At 39.2% G+C, this 20,689-nt stretch overlaps 1 protein-coding gene across 7 annotated transcripts in view; it reads right to left on the bottom strand.

Moving 5' to 3' along the window:
* SIK3 (SIK family kinase 3) overlaps positions 1 to 20,689 on the bottom strand; it is a 240,174-nt gene that overhangs the window by 124,059 nt on the left and 95,426 nt on the right. For all 7 annotated transcript variants that reach the window (XM_066372623.1, XM_066372640.1, XM_066372635.1 and 4 more), the window contains exon 2: positions 1,906 to 2,022. In XM_066372623.1, the coding sequence (XP_066228720.1) occupies positions 1,906 to 2,022 (117 nt within the window). The remainder of the gene's footprint in view (positions 1 to 1,905; positions 2,023 to 20,689) is intronic.

The following is a 20,689-nucleotide window of genomic DNA, read 5'->3' as shown; positions in this document are numbered from 1 at the left end:
GATTGAAGCTTTGGCAAATGACCTGAAAACTCCCTTGATACTATAGGAAGACAATCTGATAGCCCTTCACCCTGGCAGCTCAGAATCCCCATTAATAATACTAGCTGCCAGTCCTGGCTGGTTGGCTCAGTGGCAGAGCGTCAGCCCCGCATGTGGAAATCCTGGATTCAATTCTTGGTCAGGGCACACAGGAGAAGAGTTCATCTGCTTCTCCACCCTTCCCCTCTCCTTTCTTTCTATCTCTCTCTTCCCTTCCTGCAACCAAGGCTCCACTAGAGCAATGCTGGCCCGGGCACTGAGGACGGCTCCATGGCCTCCAACTCAGGCGCTAGAATGGCTCTGGCTACAACGAAGCAATGCCCCAGATGGGCAGAGCATCACCACGTGGTGGGCGTGCCAGATGGATCCCAGTCGGGCACATGCAGGAATCTGTCTGACTGCCTCCTCTCTTCTAACTTCAGAAAAATATAAATAAATAAAGTAGAAATAATAATAATAATAATAATATCTGCCAGAGAGCAAACTTAAAGCTTAAAAGCGAGCATTGTTCAATGTCAGGGCTGAAAGTATGGAAATTTTTATAGGCTAATGAAATCCTGGGTAAGAAAGGTAAACTTGCAAAATTCGGTTGTAAGATTAATACCTATAAGTTAACTTCTTGAGGAAGGTCAGCCCTATAATTATATAAAGATGAATTATTTTAAAAAGTAAGGTCAAGAAGTTTAATCAGTCTATCAGGATAGGAAGGAAGTAGAGGTTAGACACCTCTGAGTCTGCAGATACCAATGTTCAGACAATACCAGTAAGCTTTTCTAGCTCTGCTTCTGGACACAATGTAGGTGTGGTTCAACATAATTTAGTCTGGTAAATTTCAACAAGTCTGCTCTGCTGATCTAGTTCTTTTCATTATGTGAGTCGCTGAAGCCAGAGAAGGGCCCTAAAGCTGTAGACTTAATCACACATACTAACATCACAACGCTATTTCTTCTAGGCCAGTAAGCATTTACTTCAGACTAACAGCAGCAAATGAAGCGGGTGGGTGGCCACTTCCTGAAGAATTAGGTAATGGCTGTTCTAGAAAGCAGTGAGCTCTATGCAGAAGCAGAGCTTGAGCTTGTGGCTGCAAACACAATGCAATTTGAGAAGCACCCCAAAGCCCCGCCTCTTCCAAAATATCACTTCCACCAGCCTGCTAAACCAAGATCCTCCCTCCCTTCCTATCTGGCTTGAAATCCCAGCAATGATATTTACTGCTGCAGCAAGCCTAGGGAATCATTTCTGGTGATGATATGAAACACACGTTTTGGGGAAGGTAAGAAAACTAAATTACAAGTCTTTGTAATTTATACAGACTCAATCTCTTGGTTACCAAAATAATCAAATGTTATCTTGGAAAACTAAAAATTAAGTCAGGATCCTACTAGAATAAAAAAGAGGTAGGTTCTGACTGATACAATAAGCCATACTTAAAATAGCTTTTGCCATCATAATTCATAACATTATCACAGAAATTAGTATTTAAATTATGTTATTAAAATGTTATATTCATCTCTAGCTTTTCATCTCTCAAAATTCTCTGTTCCTTTTGAGTTTCCCATTGTTTTAGAATTCTGATCTAAATAAATAAGTAAGTTCTCATCATCTTCTGAATGATCTTTTTGTGTCATTTTTACTAAGAATGGCATCTAAATTTTAAAGAACAAATTTAAAAGATCTATCTCGGTAGGGTGAGCTTAGCAGGAAACAGCCAGAGGACACATGAGCACTGAAGAGGGGATAAAAGGAAAGGGAAAGTAGTAGGATGAACTGACAAACAGACAAAAAAAAGTTGTAGTAGATGTTCACCCGCTCACATTTTTTTCAAAAGCTAGTTTTTGCCACAAAATAAGCCACAGTGGTTCCCACCTGGTAAAGCCTGATAATGTGGGGGTGGCAGAGCAGCTTCATAATTTGAACTTCCCGGAAAATCTTCTTTAAGTTTTCCTCATCAAGCTGGGTCTTATCTATGATCTTGATAGCAACCTGACAACAAAGGAAGAAAATTTACTCTGATGCATTATTAAAGGCAGTTTTATTAAGGAAAAATTAATTCACATTTTAAAACATTATAGTCCACAAAACACAAGCTGCCAGAATTTTATTTACAGACTGTCAATGAAGAAAATGCATTTACTCTTTTTAAAAAGACAGGAGCCAGCCTGACCAGGCAGTGGCGCAGTGGATAGAGCATCGGACTGGGATGCAGAGGACCCAGGTTCGAGACCCCGAGGTCGCCAGTTTGAGCGCAGGCTCATCTGGTTTGAGCAAAAAGCCCACCAGCTTGAACCCAATGTCACTGGCTCCAGCAAGGGGTTACTCGGTCTGCTGTAGCCCCCGGTCAAGGCACATATGAGAAAGCAATCAATGAACAACTAAGGTGTTGCAACACGCAATGGAAAACTAATGATTGATGCTTCTCATCTCTCTCCGTTCCTGTCTGTCTATCCCTCTCTCTGACTCACTCCCTGTCTCTGTAAAAAAAATAATAATAATAATAATTAAAAAAAAAAAAGAATAAAAAGACAGGAGCCTGAGCAGGTGGTGGTGCAGTGGATAGAGCATCGGACTGGAATGCAGAGGGCCCAGGTTCGAAACCCCGAGGTCGCCGGCTTGAGCGTGGGGTCGCTGGCTTGAGCGTGGGTTCATAGATATGACCCCATGGTCACTGGCTTAAGCCCAAAGGTCACACTGACTTGAGCCCAAGGTCGCTGGCAAGGGGTCACTTACTCTGCCGTAGCCCCCGGCCAAGGCACATATGGGAGAGCAATCATTGAACTAAGGTGCCGCAACGAAGAATTGATGCTTCTCATCTCTCTCCCTGTCTATCCCTCTCTCTGACCGTCTCTCTGTCAAAAAAACAAAAAAAAACAAAAAAGACAGCAAGTGGATTTTTAGCAAGTTTGTCTCAGAGGAATAAAAAGCTGATGAGTCTTCAGCCGCTTCTTAAATTGCTTCTCCAGTAAAACCTAATAACAAAGCACTTCATTACTTATAGATGTGGTTGCAGTATGGGCAAATCAGGCTTTGGGGCAGAGAATGGCACATAGGGCCTCTTATTAAGACAATAAACATATTATAAGTACAGATAATTTAATAAGGTTCAACCAGAAATTCCAAAGATGTGTTCTACATCTTACCAGGTGCTTGAGTAACTCAGTAACAGTAGAGATGGTGGTGATGGTGGTAGTGAGCATACACTAAACATTTTCTGTGTGTCAGGAATAATTCTTGGTGCTCTGCAAGTACTAACTCATTTAAAAGTCACAACCCTCCATATTATTATTAAAATTGGGAAACTGAGAAATGAAAAGCATCAATTCATAGTTGCAGCACCTTAGTTGTTCATTGATTGCTTTCTCCTATGTGCCTTGATGGTGTGGGGGGTGGGGGGGGGGAGCGGCTCCAGCTGAGTTAGTGACCCCTTGCTCAAGCCAGCAGCCTTGGGATCATGTCAATGATCCCATGCTCAAGCCAGTGCCCCCACGTTCAAGCTGGTGCACCTGTACTCAAGCCAGCGACCTCAGGGTTTCAAACCTGGGTCATCAATATATTTATACTAAAGATAAATATAATAAGAAAAGCTAAAATAAACTGAGCACTTTGTATGTGCCAAAAGCATTGGTACTTTTTACTTTTTATTACGAAAACTTTCAAATATACATCATGTGTAAATATACCTTTGGATACTTCTAAAAGAATTCACTATTTTTAACACATAACCATGAAACCATAATCACCCTTGAAAAAATGAACAATAATTATAAGCACTCTTAATCCTCACAATAATCTTATGAAGTAGATATTATTATTCCCATTTAAAACTGTTACACACCCCAACAAAGTAATCCGCCAAGTCATACTGTATTAAATAGTGGAGGCGGCAGATAAACTGTAGGGCCTGAGCCTTGACTACACTATATTTCTGCTGCCTCTGAAAACTAGATTTAATAGTGATGTGTTATTAAATATATACATAGAAAACTCACTAATAAAAGAATAAATGACAGATAACATCAGAACAGGGAAAATATATTACAGCCTGATCTGTGTTGGTGTCATGGATAGACCGTCAACCTGGAAACTAAGGCCGCCAGTTTGAAACCCCGGGCTTGCCTGGTCAAGGCACATATGGAAGTTGATGCTTCCTGCTCCTCCCCCCTTCTCTCTCTCTCTCTCTCCCTCCCTCTCTCTCCCTCTCTCTCTCTCCCTCTCCTCTCCAACTTCTTCACTTTCTGCTGATTTACTCCATGAACACCACTACATTCTTTCATTTAAAATAATGTAAATTATTATAGGTTTATTCTTTTCACTACAACAAACTCTACAGGTAAAACTGATATTTGGTATGTACTCCATAGCTAACTTTCACCAAAACAGAGTTACAGAATACAGTCCTACTAAAAATGAAATATTCTTTACAGAAGCCGTGTAAGTTATGCAGCAGACAACCCCTAAAGTGACCAATCTCCAATGATTCCACTCACACATAATGATACACATATTCAAGGAATATAGACAACTTCTCTAAAACCTGAGGACAGCCTCCACACAACAGTCAGTCATAAAGCCACAAGAAAATAATTTCTACCAACAGCCTGAACCATCTTAGCAATGAGTTCTTTCCCACTTGAACCTCCAGATGAGTAGCCATCCACCTAATACCTTGAATGTGCCTGTAGGCGGCCTGAGCAGAAGACGTGGCTGAGCTGCACCGGACTCCTGACCCACAGACACGTAGATGTGTGCTGTTTAAAAAAGTTAAGCTGTAGCAAGTCGTTACACAGCAATTGGAAACCAAAACCTACGGTTCATTAGGAAGTAGGTAACTCTCATCTAAAAGAAATTCTAGGCCAAGGAAATCACTTTCACAATTTATAGTACAGAAACCTAGGAGTTTCAAAAACAAAGTTCAAGCATGAGAACAGAACTGAAGCTTTCCTGAGAATAAGCTGTGGCACTATTTATAGGTAGACCAGCAGATCCTTCTATGTAAACTACCTCAGCTCTCCACTGGGCACAGTGAGCATACCTGACTCAACAGTACTCAGTTACTTTTGTCAACTGCAAAAAATGGCATCAAAAGCATGTGCCTCTAGTGCTGTCCTTCCAAAGAGAACAACATGGGAGGGGGGATGTAATTCTACAGTGGAAAAAGCTGATCAGCAGGACCTCTAAGGCAGGTTGGTGGATTCAACCATTGAAATGCTGGGATATGCCTGACCTGTGGTGGCGCAGTGGATAAAGCGTTGACCTGGAAATGCTGAGATGCTGAGGTCGCCGGTTCGAAACCCTGGACTTGCCTGGTCAAGGCACATATGGGAGCTGATGCTTCCAGTTCCTCCCCCCTTCTCTCTCCCTGTCTCTCTCTCCTCTCTCTCCCTCTCTGTCTCTCTCCCTCTGTCTCTCCTCTCTAAAATGAATAAATAAAAAATAAAAAAAGAAATGCTGGAATAGCCTGACCAGGCAGTGGCACAGTGGATAGAGCGACAGATTGGGACGCGGAGGACCCAGGTTCAAAATCCCGAGGTCGCCGGCTTGAGCACAGGCTCATCTGGCTTGAACAAAGCTCATCAGCTTGAGCCCAAGGTCGCCGGCTTGAGCAAGGGGTCACTCAGTCTGCTACAGCCTCCAGTCAAGGCACATATGAGAAAGCAATCAATGAACAACTAAGGCAGCGGTTCTCAACCTGTGGGTCGCGACCCCTGATCAATTAAAAATAAACCATCAGATTCTTTTATCCTTACTTTCTCAAAGGCATATAGTCAGCAGACATGCAAAGGATTCGCCAGCATCAAGTCCATTAGTCTACAAGCAACATACACATACACATGAGAAAAAATACTTTTAATTTTATTTATTGGTTTTAGAGAGAAAGAGAAACATGGACTTTTTTTTCCACTTATTTATGCATTCATTGGTTGTTTCTTGTATGTTCCCTGACCAGGAATCAACCCACAATCTGCAACCTTGATGCATCAGGACGACGTTCTAAACAACTGAGTGACCCAGCCAGGGCTACATGAGGAAATTTCTAATATATGGGATAGGAATAAAATGTGTTAGTCTTCAAAGAAAAATAAATATAGGAAGTTTTGACCCTCACCTCCCTAAATCTCTGCTTTTTAACCAAAAAAGCATGAAGAAAGTAGAATTTCTTTGTCCTTTGGTTTCCCCAAAGTAGGTCAGGTCTATGTATAATTACTGGGTTTCACATTTCTTCAGAAAAGGAAGAGATGTCAATGCATGGAGATTTTTAATAAATAGGAGACTCAGGTTAGGGATACAGGCAAAAGAGTACCTCTACTGCTGACCAAAACAAAACAAAAACAAAGAAACAGTCTTTGTTTTTAATAATAGTAAGCTAATTTCAACACAGATAAAGAGATGTGACTTCTTAATCTAAAGCTATATATAACCACAACTTAAACTTGTAGATAAATCTTCGAAGTTTCATCTTTTCTTTTCTTTTTGTGTGTGACAGAGACAGGGAGACACAGAGAGAGAGATAGAAAGAGGGACAGACAGGCAAGGGAGAGAGATGAGAAGCATCAATTCTTCATTGTGGCGGCGGGGGGGGGGGGTGCTACAGCAGAGTGAATGACCCCTTGTTCAAGCCAGTGACCATGGGTCATGTCTATGATTCCACACTCAAGCCAGCAACCCTGCACTCAAGCTGGTAAGCCTCCACTCAAGCCGGATGAGACCGCGCTCAAGCCGGTGACCTCGGGGTTTCGGATATGGGTCCTCTGCATCCCTGACGCTCTCTATCCACTGTGTCACCGCCTGGTCAGGCCTTTTACTTTTTTATGTACTGATTTTAGAAAGATGAGAGAGAGAAAGGGGTGTGGGAGGATTGAGAAGCATCAACTCATGGTAGTTGCTTGTCATATGTGCCTTGAGTGGGCAAGCCCAGGGTTTCGAACCGGCGACCTCCACCCACTGTGCTACCACAGACCAGGTTCATCTTCTTCTTAAGCATGTTCCCTACTTAACAAGACTGACATAAAGAAACTGTGAAAATTAAATTCAAAAATATATCTTCTGGAGGATTTCAAGTGCAATAACACCTACCAAAAGATTAATTAAGAACTAACATATACATTACCAAAATTCTTTCTTTAGAATCACAGCAGGGTTCAAAAACACGTTCATCAAAATTTTTACTATGAAATATGTCACACAAACCATAGTTCCTATGTGATTCTCCATTCTACCTCCACCTCAAGATATCCACTATCCTAAAATTTGTTATCACTCCTTTGCCTTTATTTACAATCTTACCATGTATCATAAAAAACATACCATTTAGATTTGCCTATTCTTAAAGTTTATGAAAATAGGGTTCTAATTATTATGCTGAACTCTTTTTATCCTTATAAATATTACAACATAAAGATGAACGGAGTGGTACCTAATTTGCTTTTTGCTAAATAGTAATCCTTTTATAAATATACCAAACTTATTTATTGCTTTACAGTTGCTAAGACATTTGAGTTGTTCATATTTTTAGCTATTAAGAATGGTACTCTTAATATTTTTACATGTCTCCTGGGCCGTGAGTGCAAGAGTTTAACTAGGGTTACTTAGGAGTCAGGGAGTAAAGCCAAATCACTTCTGATATCCAACTACGAAGACTGTTCCCACTGCTCCATGTCATCTCCAACAACTGTTATTTTTTATTTTTCTCAGTCTGGAAGGGGTGAGGGATAAATACTTACTTTTAATTTGTATTTCCTTCATTACTAAAAAGGTTCAGGGTCTTCTATGCTCAAGGATCATTTATTTCTGCTTCTGTGAAATAAACATTTTTCTTTTTTGAATTCTTTTATATTTTGGATAACAAATTTTGTCGGTACATCGTCTCATGTTTGGCTTATCTTTTCACTGTCTTTATAGAGTCATCTCCTTTTAAAAAATTTTTTTTTATTAAACTATAACATAAATACAGAAATGTGAACAAATTATAAGTGTAACCCAAGTAAACAAAAGTAACTAGGGTTTTCAATAATTTTGAAGAATGTAAGGTCAAAAAGTCTAGGAACCGCTAAATCAGCAGTATGTGGTATTTTGTCATCCTTTATGTCACCAAACCTCATATGTCCCATCTCTTCTTTCTCCGTACTAAATTCTGGAAATTTTCTTCAGATTTATTTTCCAGTTCATCCTTCAATTCTATCCAATCTGTAGCATCTTTTCATTGTATTTTTCATTTATGATTTTTTTTATTTCTAGAAGCTCTACTCAGATTGAGATCTTCTTTAATGTCTTCATCAATTTTGATGTTCTCTTTATCATATATTTTAATCCCCTCCTTTATTTCTTTAAAATCTATAGTTTTTACAAGATTGATAGCTATTGCTGATATTTGAGTTATCAATCACTGTGTCACACACCCCCCCAAAACTTAGTGGATTAAAACAACAATGATCACTTACTTTGCTCATAAGTTTGCAATTTGTCCAGGGCTCAGAAAGGACAGCTCTGGGGCAGCTTGACATGAGGTTGGAGGACCCCCTTTCAAGATGGCTTACTCACAAGGATGGTAAGCTAGTAAAGGCTGTCAGCTGGGGGCTTCCTTCGTACTATGGGGCTAAGGTCTTTGGTCCTCTCCATGTGGTTTCTTGATGAACTGTATGTGATTATTCACAGCATAGTAATGGGTTCCAAGAACAAGCAGCCCAGGAAAATATGGAAGAAATGTGTGGCATCTATGTGACTTAGCCTCACAATCACATAATACCTCTTCTGTCATACTCTTGATCAAAGCAGTCACTAAGGCCTCCTGGGCTTAATGGACCAGGACAGAGACTCTATTTCTTTTCTTTTCTTTTTTGAGAAAAAAAAAACACAACATGTTTATTTGGCTGTTATATAGACTTTTAAGACCTATATGATTTATAATAAAAGCATAATCTCACTAATTTAAATGGGAATAATACCCTGCCATTCTCCAAAAATATCACCTCATTTCATTTTGAATTAATTTTCTTAAATAGAGACTATTTCTTTTTTTTTATTAGTTTTACTAGGGTGACATCAATAAATCAGGGTACATATGTTCAAAGAAAACATGTCCAGGTTATCTTGTCGATCAATTATGTTGCATACCCATCACCCAAAGTCAGATTGTCCTCCGTCACCTTCTATCTAGTTTTCTTTGTGCCCCCCCATAACCAACACACTCTTGTCAATGTCTCTTAGTCTCGTTTTTATGTCCCACCTACGTATGGAATAATGCAGTTCTTGTTTTTTTCTGATTTACTTATTTCACTCCGTATAATGTTATCAAGATCCCACCATTTTGTTGTAAATGGTCCGATGTCATCATTTCTTATGGCTGAGTAGTATTCCATAGTGTATATGTGCCACATCTTCTTTATCCAGTCTTCTATTGAAGGGTTTTTTGGATGTTTCCATGTCTTGGCCACTGTGAACAATGCTGCAGTGAACATGGGGCTGCATGTGTCTTTATGTATCAATGTTTCTGAGTTTTGAGGGTATATACCCAGTAGAGGGATTGCTGGGTCATAAGGTAGTTCTATTTTCAGTTTTTTGAGGAACCACCATACTTTCTTCCATAATGGTTGTACTACTTTACATTCCCACCAACAGTGAATGAGGGTTCCTTTTTCTCCACAGCCTCTCCAACATTTGCTATTACCTGTCTTGTTAATAATAGCTAATCTAACAGGTGTGAGGTGGTATCTCATTGCAGTTTTGATTTGCATTTCTCTAATAACTAATGAAGATGAGCATTTTTTCATATATCTGTTGACCATTTGTGTTTCTTCCTGGGAAAAGTGTCTGTTCATGTCCTCTTCCCAATTTTTTATTGGATTATTTGTTTGTTGTTGAGTTTTATGAGTTCTTTGTATATTTTGGATATTAGGCTCATATTTGAGCTGTTGTTTGAAAATATCATTTCCCATTTAGTTGGCTGTCTGTTTATTTTGTTGTCAGTTTCTCTTGCTGAGCAAAAACTTTTTAGTCTGATGTAGTCCCATTCATTTATTTTTGCCTTCACTTCCCTTGCCTTTGGAGTCAAATTCATAAAATGCTCTTTAAGGTCCATGAGACTCTATTTCTTGATGGTAGAACAGCAAGGTTCTGAAAGAGCACATGGGTGAGGAAATATTGTTGCAGCCATCTTTGGTAACAATCTGCCATATCTAAATCAGCTGCTTATTTTCTTATGCAAATTCATGCCTTGCAGCTTTATCTACAGAAATTGTCAAGCCTGTCTATACAGTGTGTTTCAAATCAGAGATTTAAATTTGATTCTCCCAGACACTGGGGATCACAATCAACTGGCAGGACTTTCAGCTAAGCTATCAATTCAGAGACTTCCAAACCTCACAGGTAAAATCGTGTGAGCGCTGACATCTGCTTAGGCAGCTGCACGGGAGACTTCCCCCACCTCTCCATGCAAATCCAAGACATCAACAAACAAGTGTCTGTGGGCAGGGCCTCTTTTATTCACCCACTGAGCAGTCACCTTTCTGGGGCCTGTCTGACATGGGTAGTCAACAGTACGACTTCCCACTCTGCTTGGACACTATTCTTTTATTTCTGCCCTCCCTTCTGCTCTTAGCTGTGTAAGAAACCACCAGGATAAATACCACCTGCAGTGCTTACTCTGCCTCATGAAATCCGTCTTCCTAGTCCTTTCAGGGCTTTCAACTGCTTTTCTTACACGAGCTCCAGCATTTCACATATATTTTATATGTATTCACATATTTTTTCTTCAGTTAAAAATATTCTAACATGGGCCTGGCCGATAGCTCAGTTGGTTAGAACATCGTCCCGAAGCACAGAGGTTGCTGGTTCAATCCCTGGTCCGGGCACATACAGGAACAGACTGATGTTCTTGTCTCTTTCTCTCTCTCTTCCTTCCTCTCTCTCTAAAATCAATAAAATAAACATTTAAAAAATATTCTAATATGAAGGGGCTTCTCTGCACATCTAATCCACCATACTACTGAAGAAGAAATTATTCATCATTCATTTTTCTATTTTTTCCAAGTGAGAGGAGAGGAGATAGTGAGAATCCCACATGTACCCCGACTGGGATCTACCTGGCAACCCCCATCTGGGGTTGATGCTCGGACCAACCAAGTCACTGGCTATGAGAGGGGAAGAGAGAGAGAAGGGGGAGGGGGGAGAAGCAGATGGTTGCTTCTTATGTGTGCGCTGACTGGGAATCTAACCTGGGACGTCAGCACGCCAGGCAGACACTCTATCCACTGAGCCAAATGGCCAGGACCTCATTCATTTTAAGCTATTTCTCTTATTAAAAAAATAATAATTTATGTATTACATCTTTACTTTATAAAGGAAGCTATGTAAAATAGCATATATTACTTGGCTGGAAAATATCTGCAATTAACACACTTCCTGTAAAGCAAATAATCTGAGACTTAAATTTATTAGACATACAGTACTAATTTCTGCCCTAGATTATTCATATCATTTAAATCCTATTAAGGTCTATACCCCATACATATTTTAAACATAGTTCAAAACTGTACCACAACCTATGAAAAAGGAAGTTTTATTGATTTAAAGGAAAAAGAAAGGGGGGGAAATATAAACTACAGTGTGTCCGTAAAGTCATGGTGCACTTTTGACCAGTCACAGGAAAGCAACAAAAGACAATAGAAATGTGAAATCTGCACCAAATAAACGAAAAACTCTCCCAGTTTCATACCTATTCAGTGCAGTTAGATGTGGGCTCACGCACAGATTTTTTAGGGCTCCTTAGGTAGCTATCCCGTATAGCCTCTACAGACTCGTCACTGACTGATGGCCTACCAGAACGGGGTTTCTCCACCAAACTGCTGGTTTCCTTCAACTGCTTATCCCACCGAGTAATGTTATTCCTATGTGGTGGCGCTTCGTTATAAATGCACCGATATTCACGTTGCACTTTGGTCATGGATTCGAATTTAACGAGCCATAGAACACACTGAACTTTCCTCTGTACCGTCCACATCTCGACTGGCATGGCCGTGGGCTGCTCCGCTGTATACATGGCGTTACGTCATCATCTGTGCATGCGCACATGCTGCCACATCATCCTACAGAAACTGGGAGGGTTTTCCTTTTATTTGGTGCAGATTTCACATTTCTATCGTCTTTTGTTGCTTTCCTGTGACCAGTCAAAAGCGCACCATGACTTTACAGACACACTATATTTCTAGGACAAACGTCTTAAGGTTTAAAAAAAAAAAAAAAAAAAAAAGATGAGGCCAGTGTCACTCTTATAAGAAGAGATAAATTCAAGTTCTCCTCAACAAAATGGAAACGAATTAACTAGATTTAATATTCATATGCATTTTTTGAAACAGATGCCCCTCACTGTACATTAGAGTCCGGGCTCAAAAGCAGCAGCAGCTCATGAACAAAAAAATCAGGAAGCCACTGGAATAAGAGCCTTTAAATAAAAAGCGGGAAGCCAATGGGATAAGAGCCTTTAAATGTTAGATCTCCCCAACATGGCTGAGAGCAACAGCTACAAATTACCATATTCTCAAAAAGATGACAGCAAATCTCATATCCTGAGGAAGAATGGCTATTACAGCTATTAGTCGCATGGATAGGAGACTTATGAGCAAGTCACTCAACAGACCATTTATTGTTCTTCATCTTATGCAGCATGACCATTCCAGCACAGCCTGCTGAACATCACAGAGGTCCATGAAGAGAAAGGCCACATGGAAGCAAATTCCCAAAGTTAATTTACCCTATAAACGGCATGCATTTCCAGATTCTTCATCTTTGCTCAACTCCTCTCTGGGTCATAACAGAACTTGACAGAGGTTAGAATTTGTTATGTATAAACTTTGGAGCACAGATTAGAAAGCTAAGCAAAATATGCTTTTGGCACTGGCAAAAATGGGTGCTTTATGCCCTGATTTGGGTTTGCTAATTTAGGATATCTACAGTTTCAAAAATGTGTCGAAGATTGTTGAGATTAAAAAATCAGAAAAAAGGCACGAGTCACACACATCCCACTACAGCAGGGGTCCCCAAACTTTTTACACAGGGGGCCAGTTCACTGTCCCTCAGACTGTTGGAGGGCCAGACTATAAAAAAAATATAAACAAATCCCTGTGCACATTGCACATATCTTATTTTAAAGTAAAAAAACAAAACGGGAACAAATACAATATTTAAAATAAAGAACGAGTAAATTTAAATCAACAAACTGACCAGTATTTCAATGGGAACTATGCTCCTCTCACTGACCACCAATGAAAGAGGTGCCCCTTCTGGAAGTGCGGTGGGGGCTGGATAAATGGCCTCAGGGGGCCACATGCGGCCCGTGGGCCGTAGTTTGGGGACCCCTGTACTACAGGCTTACAAATCTTCTGAGATCATCTCTTCACACCAACAAAATACCAAGGCCATTATGCAATCTGTGGTTTCTTTTCATAATTAAAGAAATTAATAGTTTTGGATACTAAATTTAGATAGCTTAACTCTGAGGTATTCTCCTAGCCTGGCTCTCTGTAAGCAGAATCCAAAAGTACCAGTTTCAAGACTCTCAAATCAGGCCATCTCTCTTCATGGCAGAACTTCAAAAATATCCTTTGTAAGCATTTTCTACTTATGAAAGGAGTGCAACAAATCCAACCCATATTGTATAGTACTGTGCATACACTGTGTCGATAGCATTCATCTATACTGTATTTTATCTCATACCTTATTGACAGTTCTTTTCCTGATATTAAAATCAAAGAATTAGGCATCATAGCAAGGTAGAGAGTGAGTACACAGAATACATTTAAGATATGCAATATTATGAAATTTAAAATGGTTAAACCTGGAAGGACATGCTCCATTTGGATTATAGATAATCTAAGACATGCAAATGTGTGGGGCAAAGTTACATTCTATCATTTTAAGGAATGTCAATATAATCCATAAAACAGTGGCAAATTTTCCCATCTGAGGAAAAAAGGTATTGATATGAATTAATTACAGCCAAAAATTAAATACTAGATGAGTTTACCCTTATAAATTAATAAGTGTTTGCTTGTCCATCTGGACATTAAAATTCTTGTTGGGCAGTGGTGCAGTCCATAACTTAATCTGTTTTGGTTTGCTTTACATCAAACTCTTTTGGCCTCCTTCCATTTGCTCACCTATATCTTTGAAAGTACCTTCATATATGTCAAATAGAAATGAACAAGAAACAAGTTATCCTAAGAAAAATGGGATTTCCTTTCTATAAAATCTGCATTTATTTAGAATAATAAACATATTTTTGTTTAAAAAAAGAAACTTCAGTACTTTGTAACACTGCCCCTTAATTCAAAAAAACGGAATGCAACTAATATCTATCTATTCAATAAATAAAATAATTACCACAAAAAGGTCCTCATTTCCCTCTGCATAGAAACTGAAGAATTTAGTAGTATTAACCTCAATCCACTTTTCAGAATACAGCCTTTAGGAAGTGTTGGGTAAATAAGTTTGTAAAATATGATTTTACAAACTCACTTTGTTAAAAATGGTGCTGCCCACATGATTGGTGCTGCCAGGCAATACTACTAATTACCTTCCTGCTTGGGAAGGGGCTTGTTATGCTAATGTGTGCTGGAGGAGAGGTTGTCCACCAAAAAAGTTTAAAGAAGAAGGAAGGGAAAGGAAGCCATGTTTTTGCAGAGTGAGAGCAGGGAGGAAGTATGCTGAGGAGAAGCAGCCAAGGTGGCAGGGTGCTTCTGAAGGAGAAGCCAGTTTGTGCAGAGTTTGTGCAGAGAGAAGGAGATGGGGAACCAGAAGGGAGTGAGACTGGTGGGGGCCTTTGATTCTAGGAAAAACCGGAAAAGATTCTCCTGGTTGTGGAATCAGAGAACGTGTGAGCGGGTTTTGGAGCCCTCTGTGTGTTTGTGTTTACTTGCCAGCTGATTGCGAGACTAGAATAAAGGAATGGCCTACTAGTTTTTGGCTCCACAGTTTCTTTACCATCTGACCAAATCTAATGTGAACCTGTACGTGCCTGGCCGCGACGGCTGTGACTACTGGCCTTATAGGAAGAAAATGAGTTTATAATTTCAGATATCTCTCACTGTCAAATCACGTGACCAGGTCTGGGTTTCTACAGGGCTACGGTAGCTCGCCTCATTTAGGGAAGCAACCCAGTAAGGGTATCAAACATTCTGGTGGGGAATTAGCATCAATATATTTGTTATATTTTGGATAAAACTTTTTTTCAGGCCAATCTTCCTCCTTTCTCTGAAGAACACTTATTAAACTCCTGGATTTCAATATCAAGTATACACTCACAATGTCAGTAACATGCAAAAAAGAGGAGGAGAGCCTGTTTTGGGGGCGAGAGAATCAAGTTGGAATCCTAACTCTGCTACTTAGTTTCTTATCTGTAGAACAACTACTTTAATAAAGTTCTATAAAAGTTAAAACATAATTACCTGCAATAGGAGCTGGCATGGAACTGATAGATACTGGCTGTTTTTACTGTTATTATTACTTATCACTACTATTATTATTCTATGTATCCCTGATCAGGTTCTATCCTGTTTCTAGTAATTCCAAACTTCTGCCACTTTCTTCAAGCCCTCTAACCAACCCCAGACTTTCAAAAGATAACCAGGTCTTGTACCTGACAGAAAACACAAGGAATTCCTTCAGTTTCCTTCACATCTCTATTCACCCTATACACCCAACCTTGCCCCTTCTTTATCATCCCGGAAGAAGCACCTCTTTCCTCCAACTTCAGGCCAGTAATAAGTGTCAGTCACTAGTTATCCTCCTCCTCCTCTTCCTCAAATAAAAGGAATAGCAATTTCCAAATTCCACACTACAGAAGCTGACTGATGCGACTGTGGAGAATAGCTACTGGTTTTGCTGGATTACTCTCCTCTTCATATTCAAAATCCATTTAGCTGGGATAAAGGTCAAATTCTCAAAAATGAATTACTGGTTCAAACTCAAACAGAAAGTAGAATGGTGGTTGTAGGGGGGGAGTGGGAGTTTTGTGAAGGGGCAGTTTCAGTTTTGCAGATGAGAATAGTTCTAGAGACTGGCTGCACAACAGTGTAAATGTAATCAACAATACTGAAATGTATACTCAATAATTGTTAAGATAGTAAGTTTTATGCTGTGTGTTAACTTTACCACAATCTAAAAACCTACACACATATTAGTACTAGCTCAGTGCCACCCAGTATGATCTCCACCAACTTTTACCCTGAATTCATTTTCTGGAAAATTTGTTTGGTTATTTAAATTTATTGAAAGAAATTCCTGATCAGCATCTAATTGAAACTTATATAGGTTATATAAAAGATGGTCTGTTTCTCAGGTACATTTTGGGGTTAGGATTAAATATATTCTCATAGATTACATGTACAACATCTCCTTCACTCTATCCAGTAATATATATTAAAATAATTCTTCAAGAATGCTACGCACAGTCCCAATGGACTCTTCTGACATCTGCACCCAGGACCCTTAGAGCAGAGGTAGAACGAGAACAAACGTGTAGAGGAAAGCTCTCTTAGTATAACGTGCTCTAATAAAATCCATGTTATGGGAAAAATCTGACTTAAAATGCAAATATTTATAAAAACTATTATTTAAAGGCCATTTATTTTTAGGAGGGAAAATATGCAGTGCAACTAACAGTTACAAACTAAAATGCAGGATGAGAACAGTAAACCATTTCAAGCGGAATAAGAAACTGTACTTTTTAAAGGTTATTTTTTTAGCCTGACCTGCGGTGGCGCAATGGATAAAGTGTCGACCTGGAATGCTGAGGTCACCGGTTCAAAACCCTGGGCTTGCTTGGTCAAGGCACATATGGGAGTTGATGCTTCGTGCTCCTCCTCCTGTTCTCTCTCTATATCTCCCTCTCTCTCCCCTCTCTCTCTAATAAAAATGAATAAATAAAAAATCTTAAAAAAAAAGTAAATAAATAAAGGTTATTTTTTTAGTAAGTATTCACTCTTTACCTCAAGATGTTAATGAAGTGTGTCATACAAATGCAAACACATATTAACAAAACTATACTTAGTTATATTCACAGATCTATGAAGTTTGGGTGATACAACTCTCAGTCACCTCACAAAGCATATAAAGGCACAGAACCACTAGAAAGATCTTTGTAAGTATCTTACTCTAACCCCACCCCTTTGTTTCATAGATAATGAAACTGAAGAACTGAGGGGATAGGTAAAGCCTAAGTACAAAACTTTCTCATACCACCCTGGCTGGATAGCTCGATTGGTTAGAGCATTATCCCAATATGCAGAGGTTGCAGGTTCAATCCCCAGTGAGGGCACATACAAAAACTGATTGATGTTTCTGCCTCTCTAAAATCAATAAACAAATTTTTTTTAAATTTCTAATATACCGACACTAATATGTATGAAGAAGTCAGCACTGTTAGATATAAGTATGGCTACACCTGCTTTTCTGTGGGTATTATTTGCTTGGAGAATTGTTTCCCAAACTTTCATTATTGAGTCTACTTTATACAAGTATGTCTCCTGAAAGCAGCATATGGTTGGTTGGGTTTTGCTTTTTGAACCAATCTGCTACTCAGTGCCCCTTTATTGGTAGTTCAGTCCATTTACATTTAGGGTCACTGACACATGAAGATTTACTACAGTCATTTTATGTTTTGTTTTCTGGTAGCTGTGTCTACTTTGTTTCTTCTCTTTTGGGTTTCTGTCAGTTGTTTCTGTTTGGTGGCATTCCATGATTCTGTCCTCTATTTCTTCTTTCTTTTTTCTCTGTTCAGTTTTGGTTTTTTACGTTGGTGGTTACCGTTAGGTTATTGAGAAGTTTCATGTACAATAAATAAATAAATAAATAAACAATTTTTAACTTTCTAGTATATCAACCCTAATATTGTATATAAGAAGATGTAACTTTCTAAAATACCAACATTAATAAGAAGATGTGATAATAATGATTTTTAAAAGAACACATTCACAGTAGCCACAAACAACCAGAAACCTTGGGGGTAAAATTATAAAAGTGTGAAATTTTTATGGAGAAAACTACAAAACATCAGTGAAAAACCTAAAAGAAGACATATGCCTTGTCCATAGATAGAAACACCTAATATTGAAAATATCTCAATTCTGCCTCTTTGCCCCTAAATAATCTACATTCTAGTCTCTCTTCCAAATAAAACTAAAATTTAATTTAAAAAAAGGACAATCATCTATATTGTGAGTGATAATGGCAGAGACACGATTCCAAGGAGGGTATGGGGATGCGGGGGGGGGGGGGAGGGCAGATATAAGGATAAACCAGGAAAATATGTCATCTTACCCAAGTAGTTTAACATTTAAATGCAGCTTTCTAGTCCATAACGCCCAGCCAGAAGCTACTTTCTTTCCATGTTCATTATTTTTGCAAGTTCAACTGTCCCTCAGAATATCTGTCTTTCCATGCAATTCTCTTATATTTACTTTTAAAATCAGTAAGAGCTTCTAAAATGCAAAGTGAACTTTGGAAACAATGTGGACAGGCCAGAAACTAATTTAACATTATATATAATTTCATAGCTCATATACACTTACTTAAAGGCCGCACAAACCTGCAAGTCAGTATTCTCCCACTATGCTTCTTGAAAATAAGCAAGGTGTGGGTGTGGCTGGTTCAATACCAAAACAAACTATCCTTCTAAGTCCCGAAAGATCAGGGAAAAAAACGTCAGTCCCCTGAGACCTCAAGGACCAAAATGACAGTATCATAAAACTCTAATAAAAGTTTTAAGTTAGGCCCTGGCCAGTTGGCTCAGTGGTAGAGCATCGGCCTGGCGTGCAGAAGTCCCGGGTTCGATTCTCAGCCAGGGCACATAGGAGAGGCGCCCATCTGCTTCTCCACCCCTCCCCCTCTCCTTCCTCTCTCTCTCTCTTCCCCTCCCGCAGCCAGGGCTCCATTGGAGCAGAGATGGCCCGGGCGCTGGGGATGGCTCCGTGGCCTCTGCTTCAGGCGCTAGAGTGGCTCTGGTCGCAACAGAGCGACGCCCCGGATGGGCAGAGCATCGCCCCCTGGTGGGCATGCTGGTGGATCCGGTCGGGCGCATGCGGGAGTCTGTCTGACTGCCTCCCCGTTTCCAGCTTCAGAAAAATACAATAAATAAATAAAAAAAAGTTTTAAGTTAAAACTAAAGGCAATCGAAGTTATTTTCAACTAGTATCCTGGGGAAGGGACTGAGTAATTTAAAATGAAAAATTAGACTGGACCCTGTGGAATTGTTAAATTTCTATTACTGTTGTCTTCCAAATTAAAATTCCATGTATTTTGACACATGAAGTAGGATACAGCAGGACAATTAACAACTGTAAATCTTTAACCTAAGTAAGATCATTTCTGACAGTTTAGCTCTAAAAACACACATAGGGCTTAAGATTTAACCTATTATAAACTGAAAAGTAAGCAATCAAAATTTACAAAAGTAATTTCTGAGTCTGTTAATATTTTATTACATCAGATCCAAAGTTACTGAAAATTTAAATTTCAGTTTGAAGGCAGTGGCAAAAATATTTTTCCTCTCTCACTCAGAAGAAAGCATTGGAAAAGTAGACGTTCTATGAGGAGGCAGTAAGATAGTGTAAATTCTAATAATGCAGCAACAGAAAGAAAATGCAATGACTGACAACACATTAACTCTGCAGCTTCGTGCAGCAACACCGCACAGTATTTACCAATATGAATATTGTAGTATTCCTGACTAGCTAATTCCCAGCAAATCTGCTCAAAGTCTACAATTCTGAAGTGAGAACATTCCTGAATAAAAACCTACTATAGAGGCCAAGTGTCTAGACCTGAGAAGGAGGCAATCTTACCAACATCAGAAAGCTTCCCAAATTCAAAGAATGAATGCCAGCCCCCCAACCTATGAGAGAGAAAATGCTATGAAAGAGGCCCACCTTGGGAAGACTGCCCGAAATTGCATAAATCCTATACTCATTAATGAGTAAAACAACAAATAAATCTAAACCAAATATAAACCACAGGCCTTCAGAATACACAGTCTAATACCTTAGTGTAATACTATAAACTTTCTATTGTCAGTATATAAAAAAGTACATTTAAAAATGTATATATTAACTTCCCTTAGTCCTCAGTTTCTTTGAGAATATAGGAAAAAGACTAGTGAACTATACCCCTAGAGTCAAACAGGGGCAATCTCTTTGACAAGCTCTCAATTCTTCAACATTCATCTTTCCTTAAGGCTCTCTCTGTTCAGTCCATTACTCAGGCATGCTTCCCAAACCAGGTGTGTCCAATCAGACGGCAGGACATCCATATATGCACCTCTAGGCTTCACATCTCCAACTACCACCTCCTGATCATCACTTCCATGTGCTCCAATACTTTCAGGTTGGCCCATCCACAATTAAACGGAATACATTTTCTCTGACCCTTCCTTCTACCCTACATGTACCTGTCAACTGAAACCATTTTTTGAATAAAGCAGTAATTAATCTATTTCCTAATTAATCTACTTACCAAAGATGACCCATTCCACCTCCCAAAACCATTAATCCCTCACATCCCAAAATTATTCTTCTATAATAAAAGCAGTGTTACTACTGTTCATTAGATAACTTTTCTGTATGAAGTGCTGGGTTTTACATATATCTCATCCAACCCAATCCTCAAA

The sequence above is a fragment of the Saccopteryx leptura genome, chromosome 1 (assembly GCF_036850995.1).
Source record: "Saccopteryx leptura isolate mSacLep1 chromosome 1, mSacLep1_pri_phased_curated, whole genome shotgun sequence".
NCBI lineage: Eukaryota > Metazoa > Chordata > Mammalia > Chiroptera > Emballonuridae > Saccopteryx > Saccopteryx leptura.
Note: the sequence above shows the minus strand (reverse complement) of the source record. Positions and strands in the feature narration are given on the sequence as shown.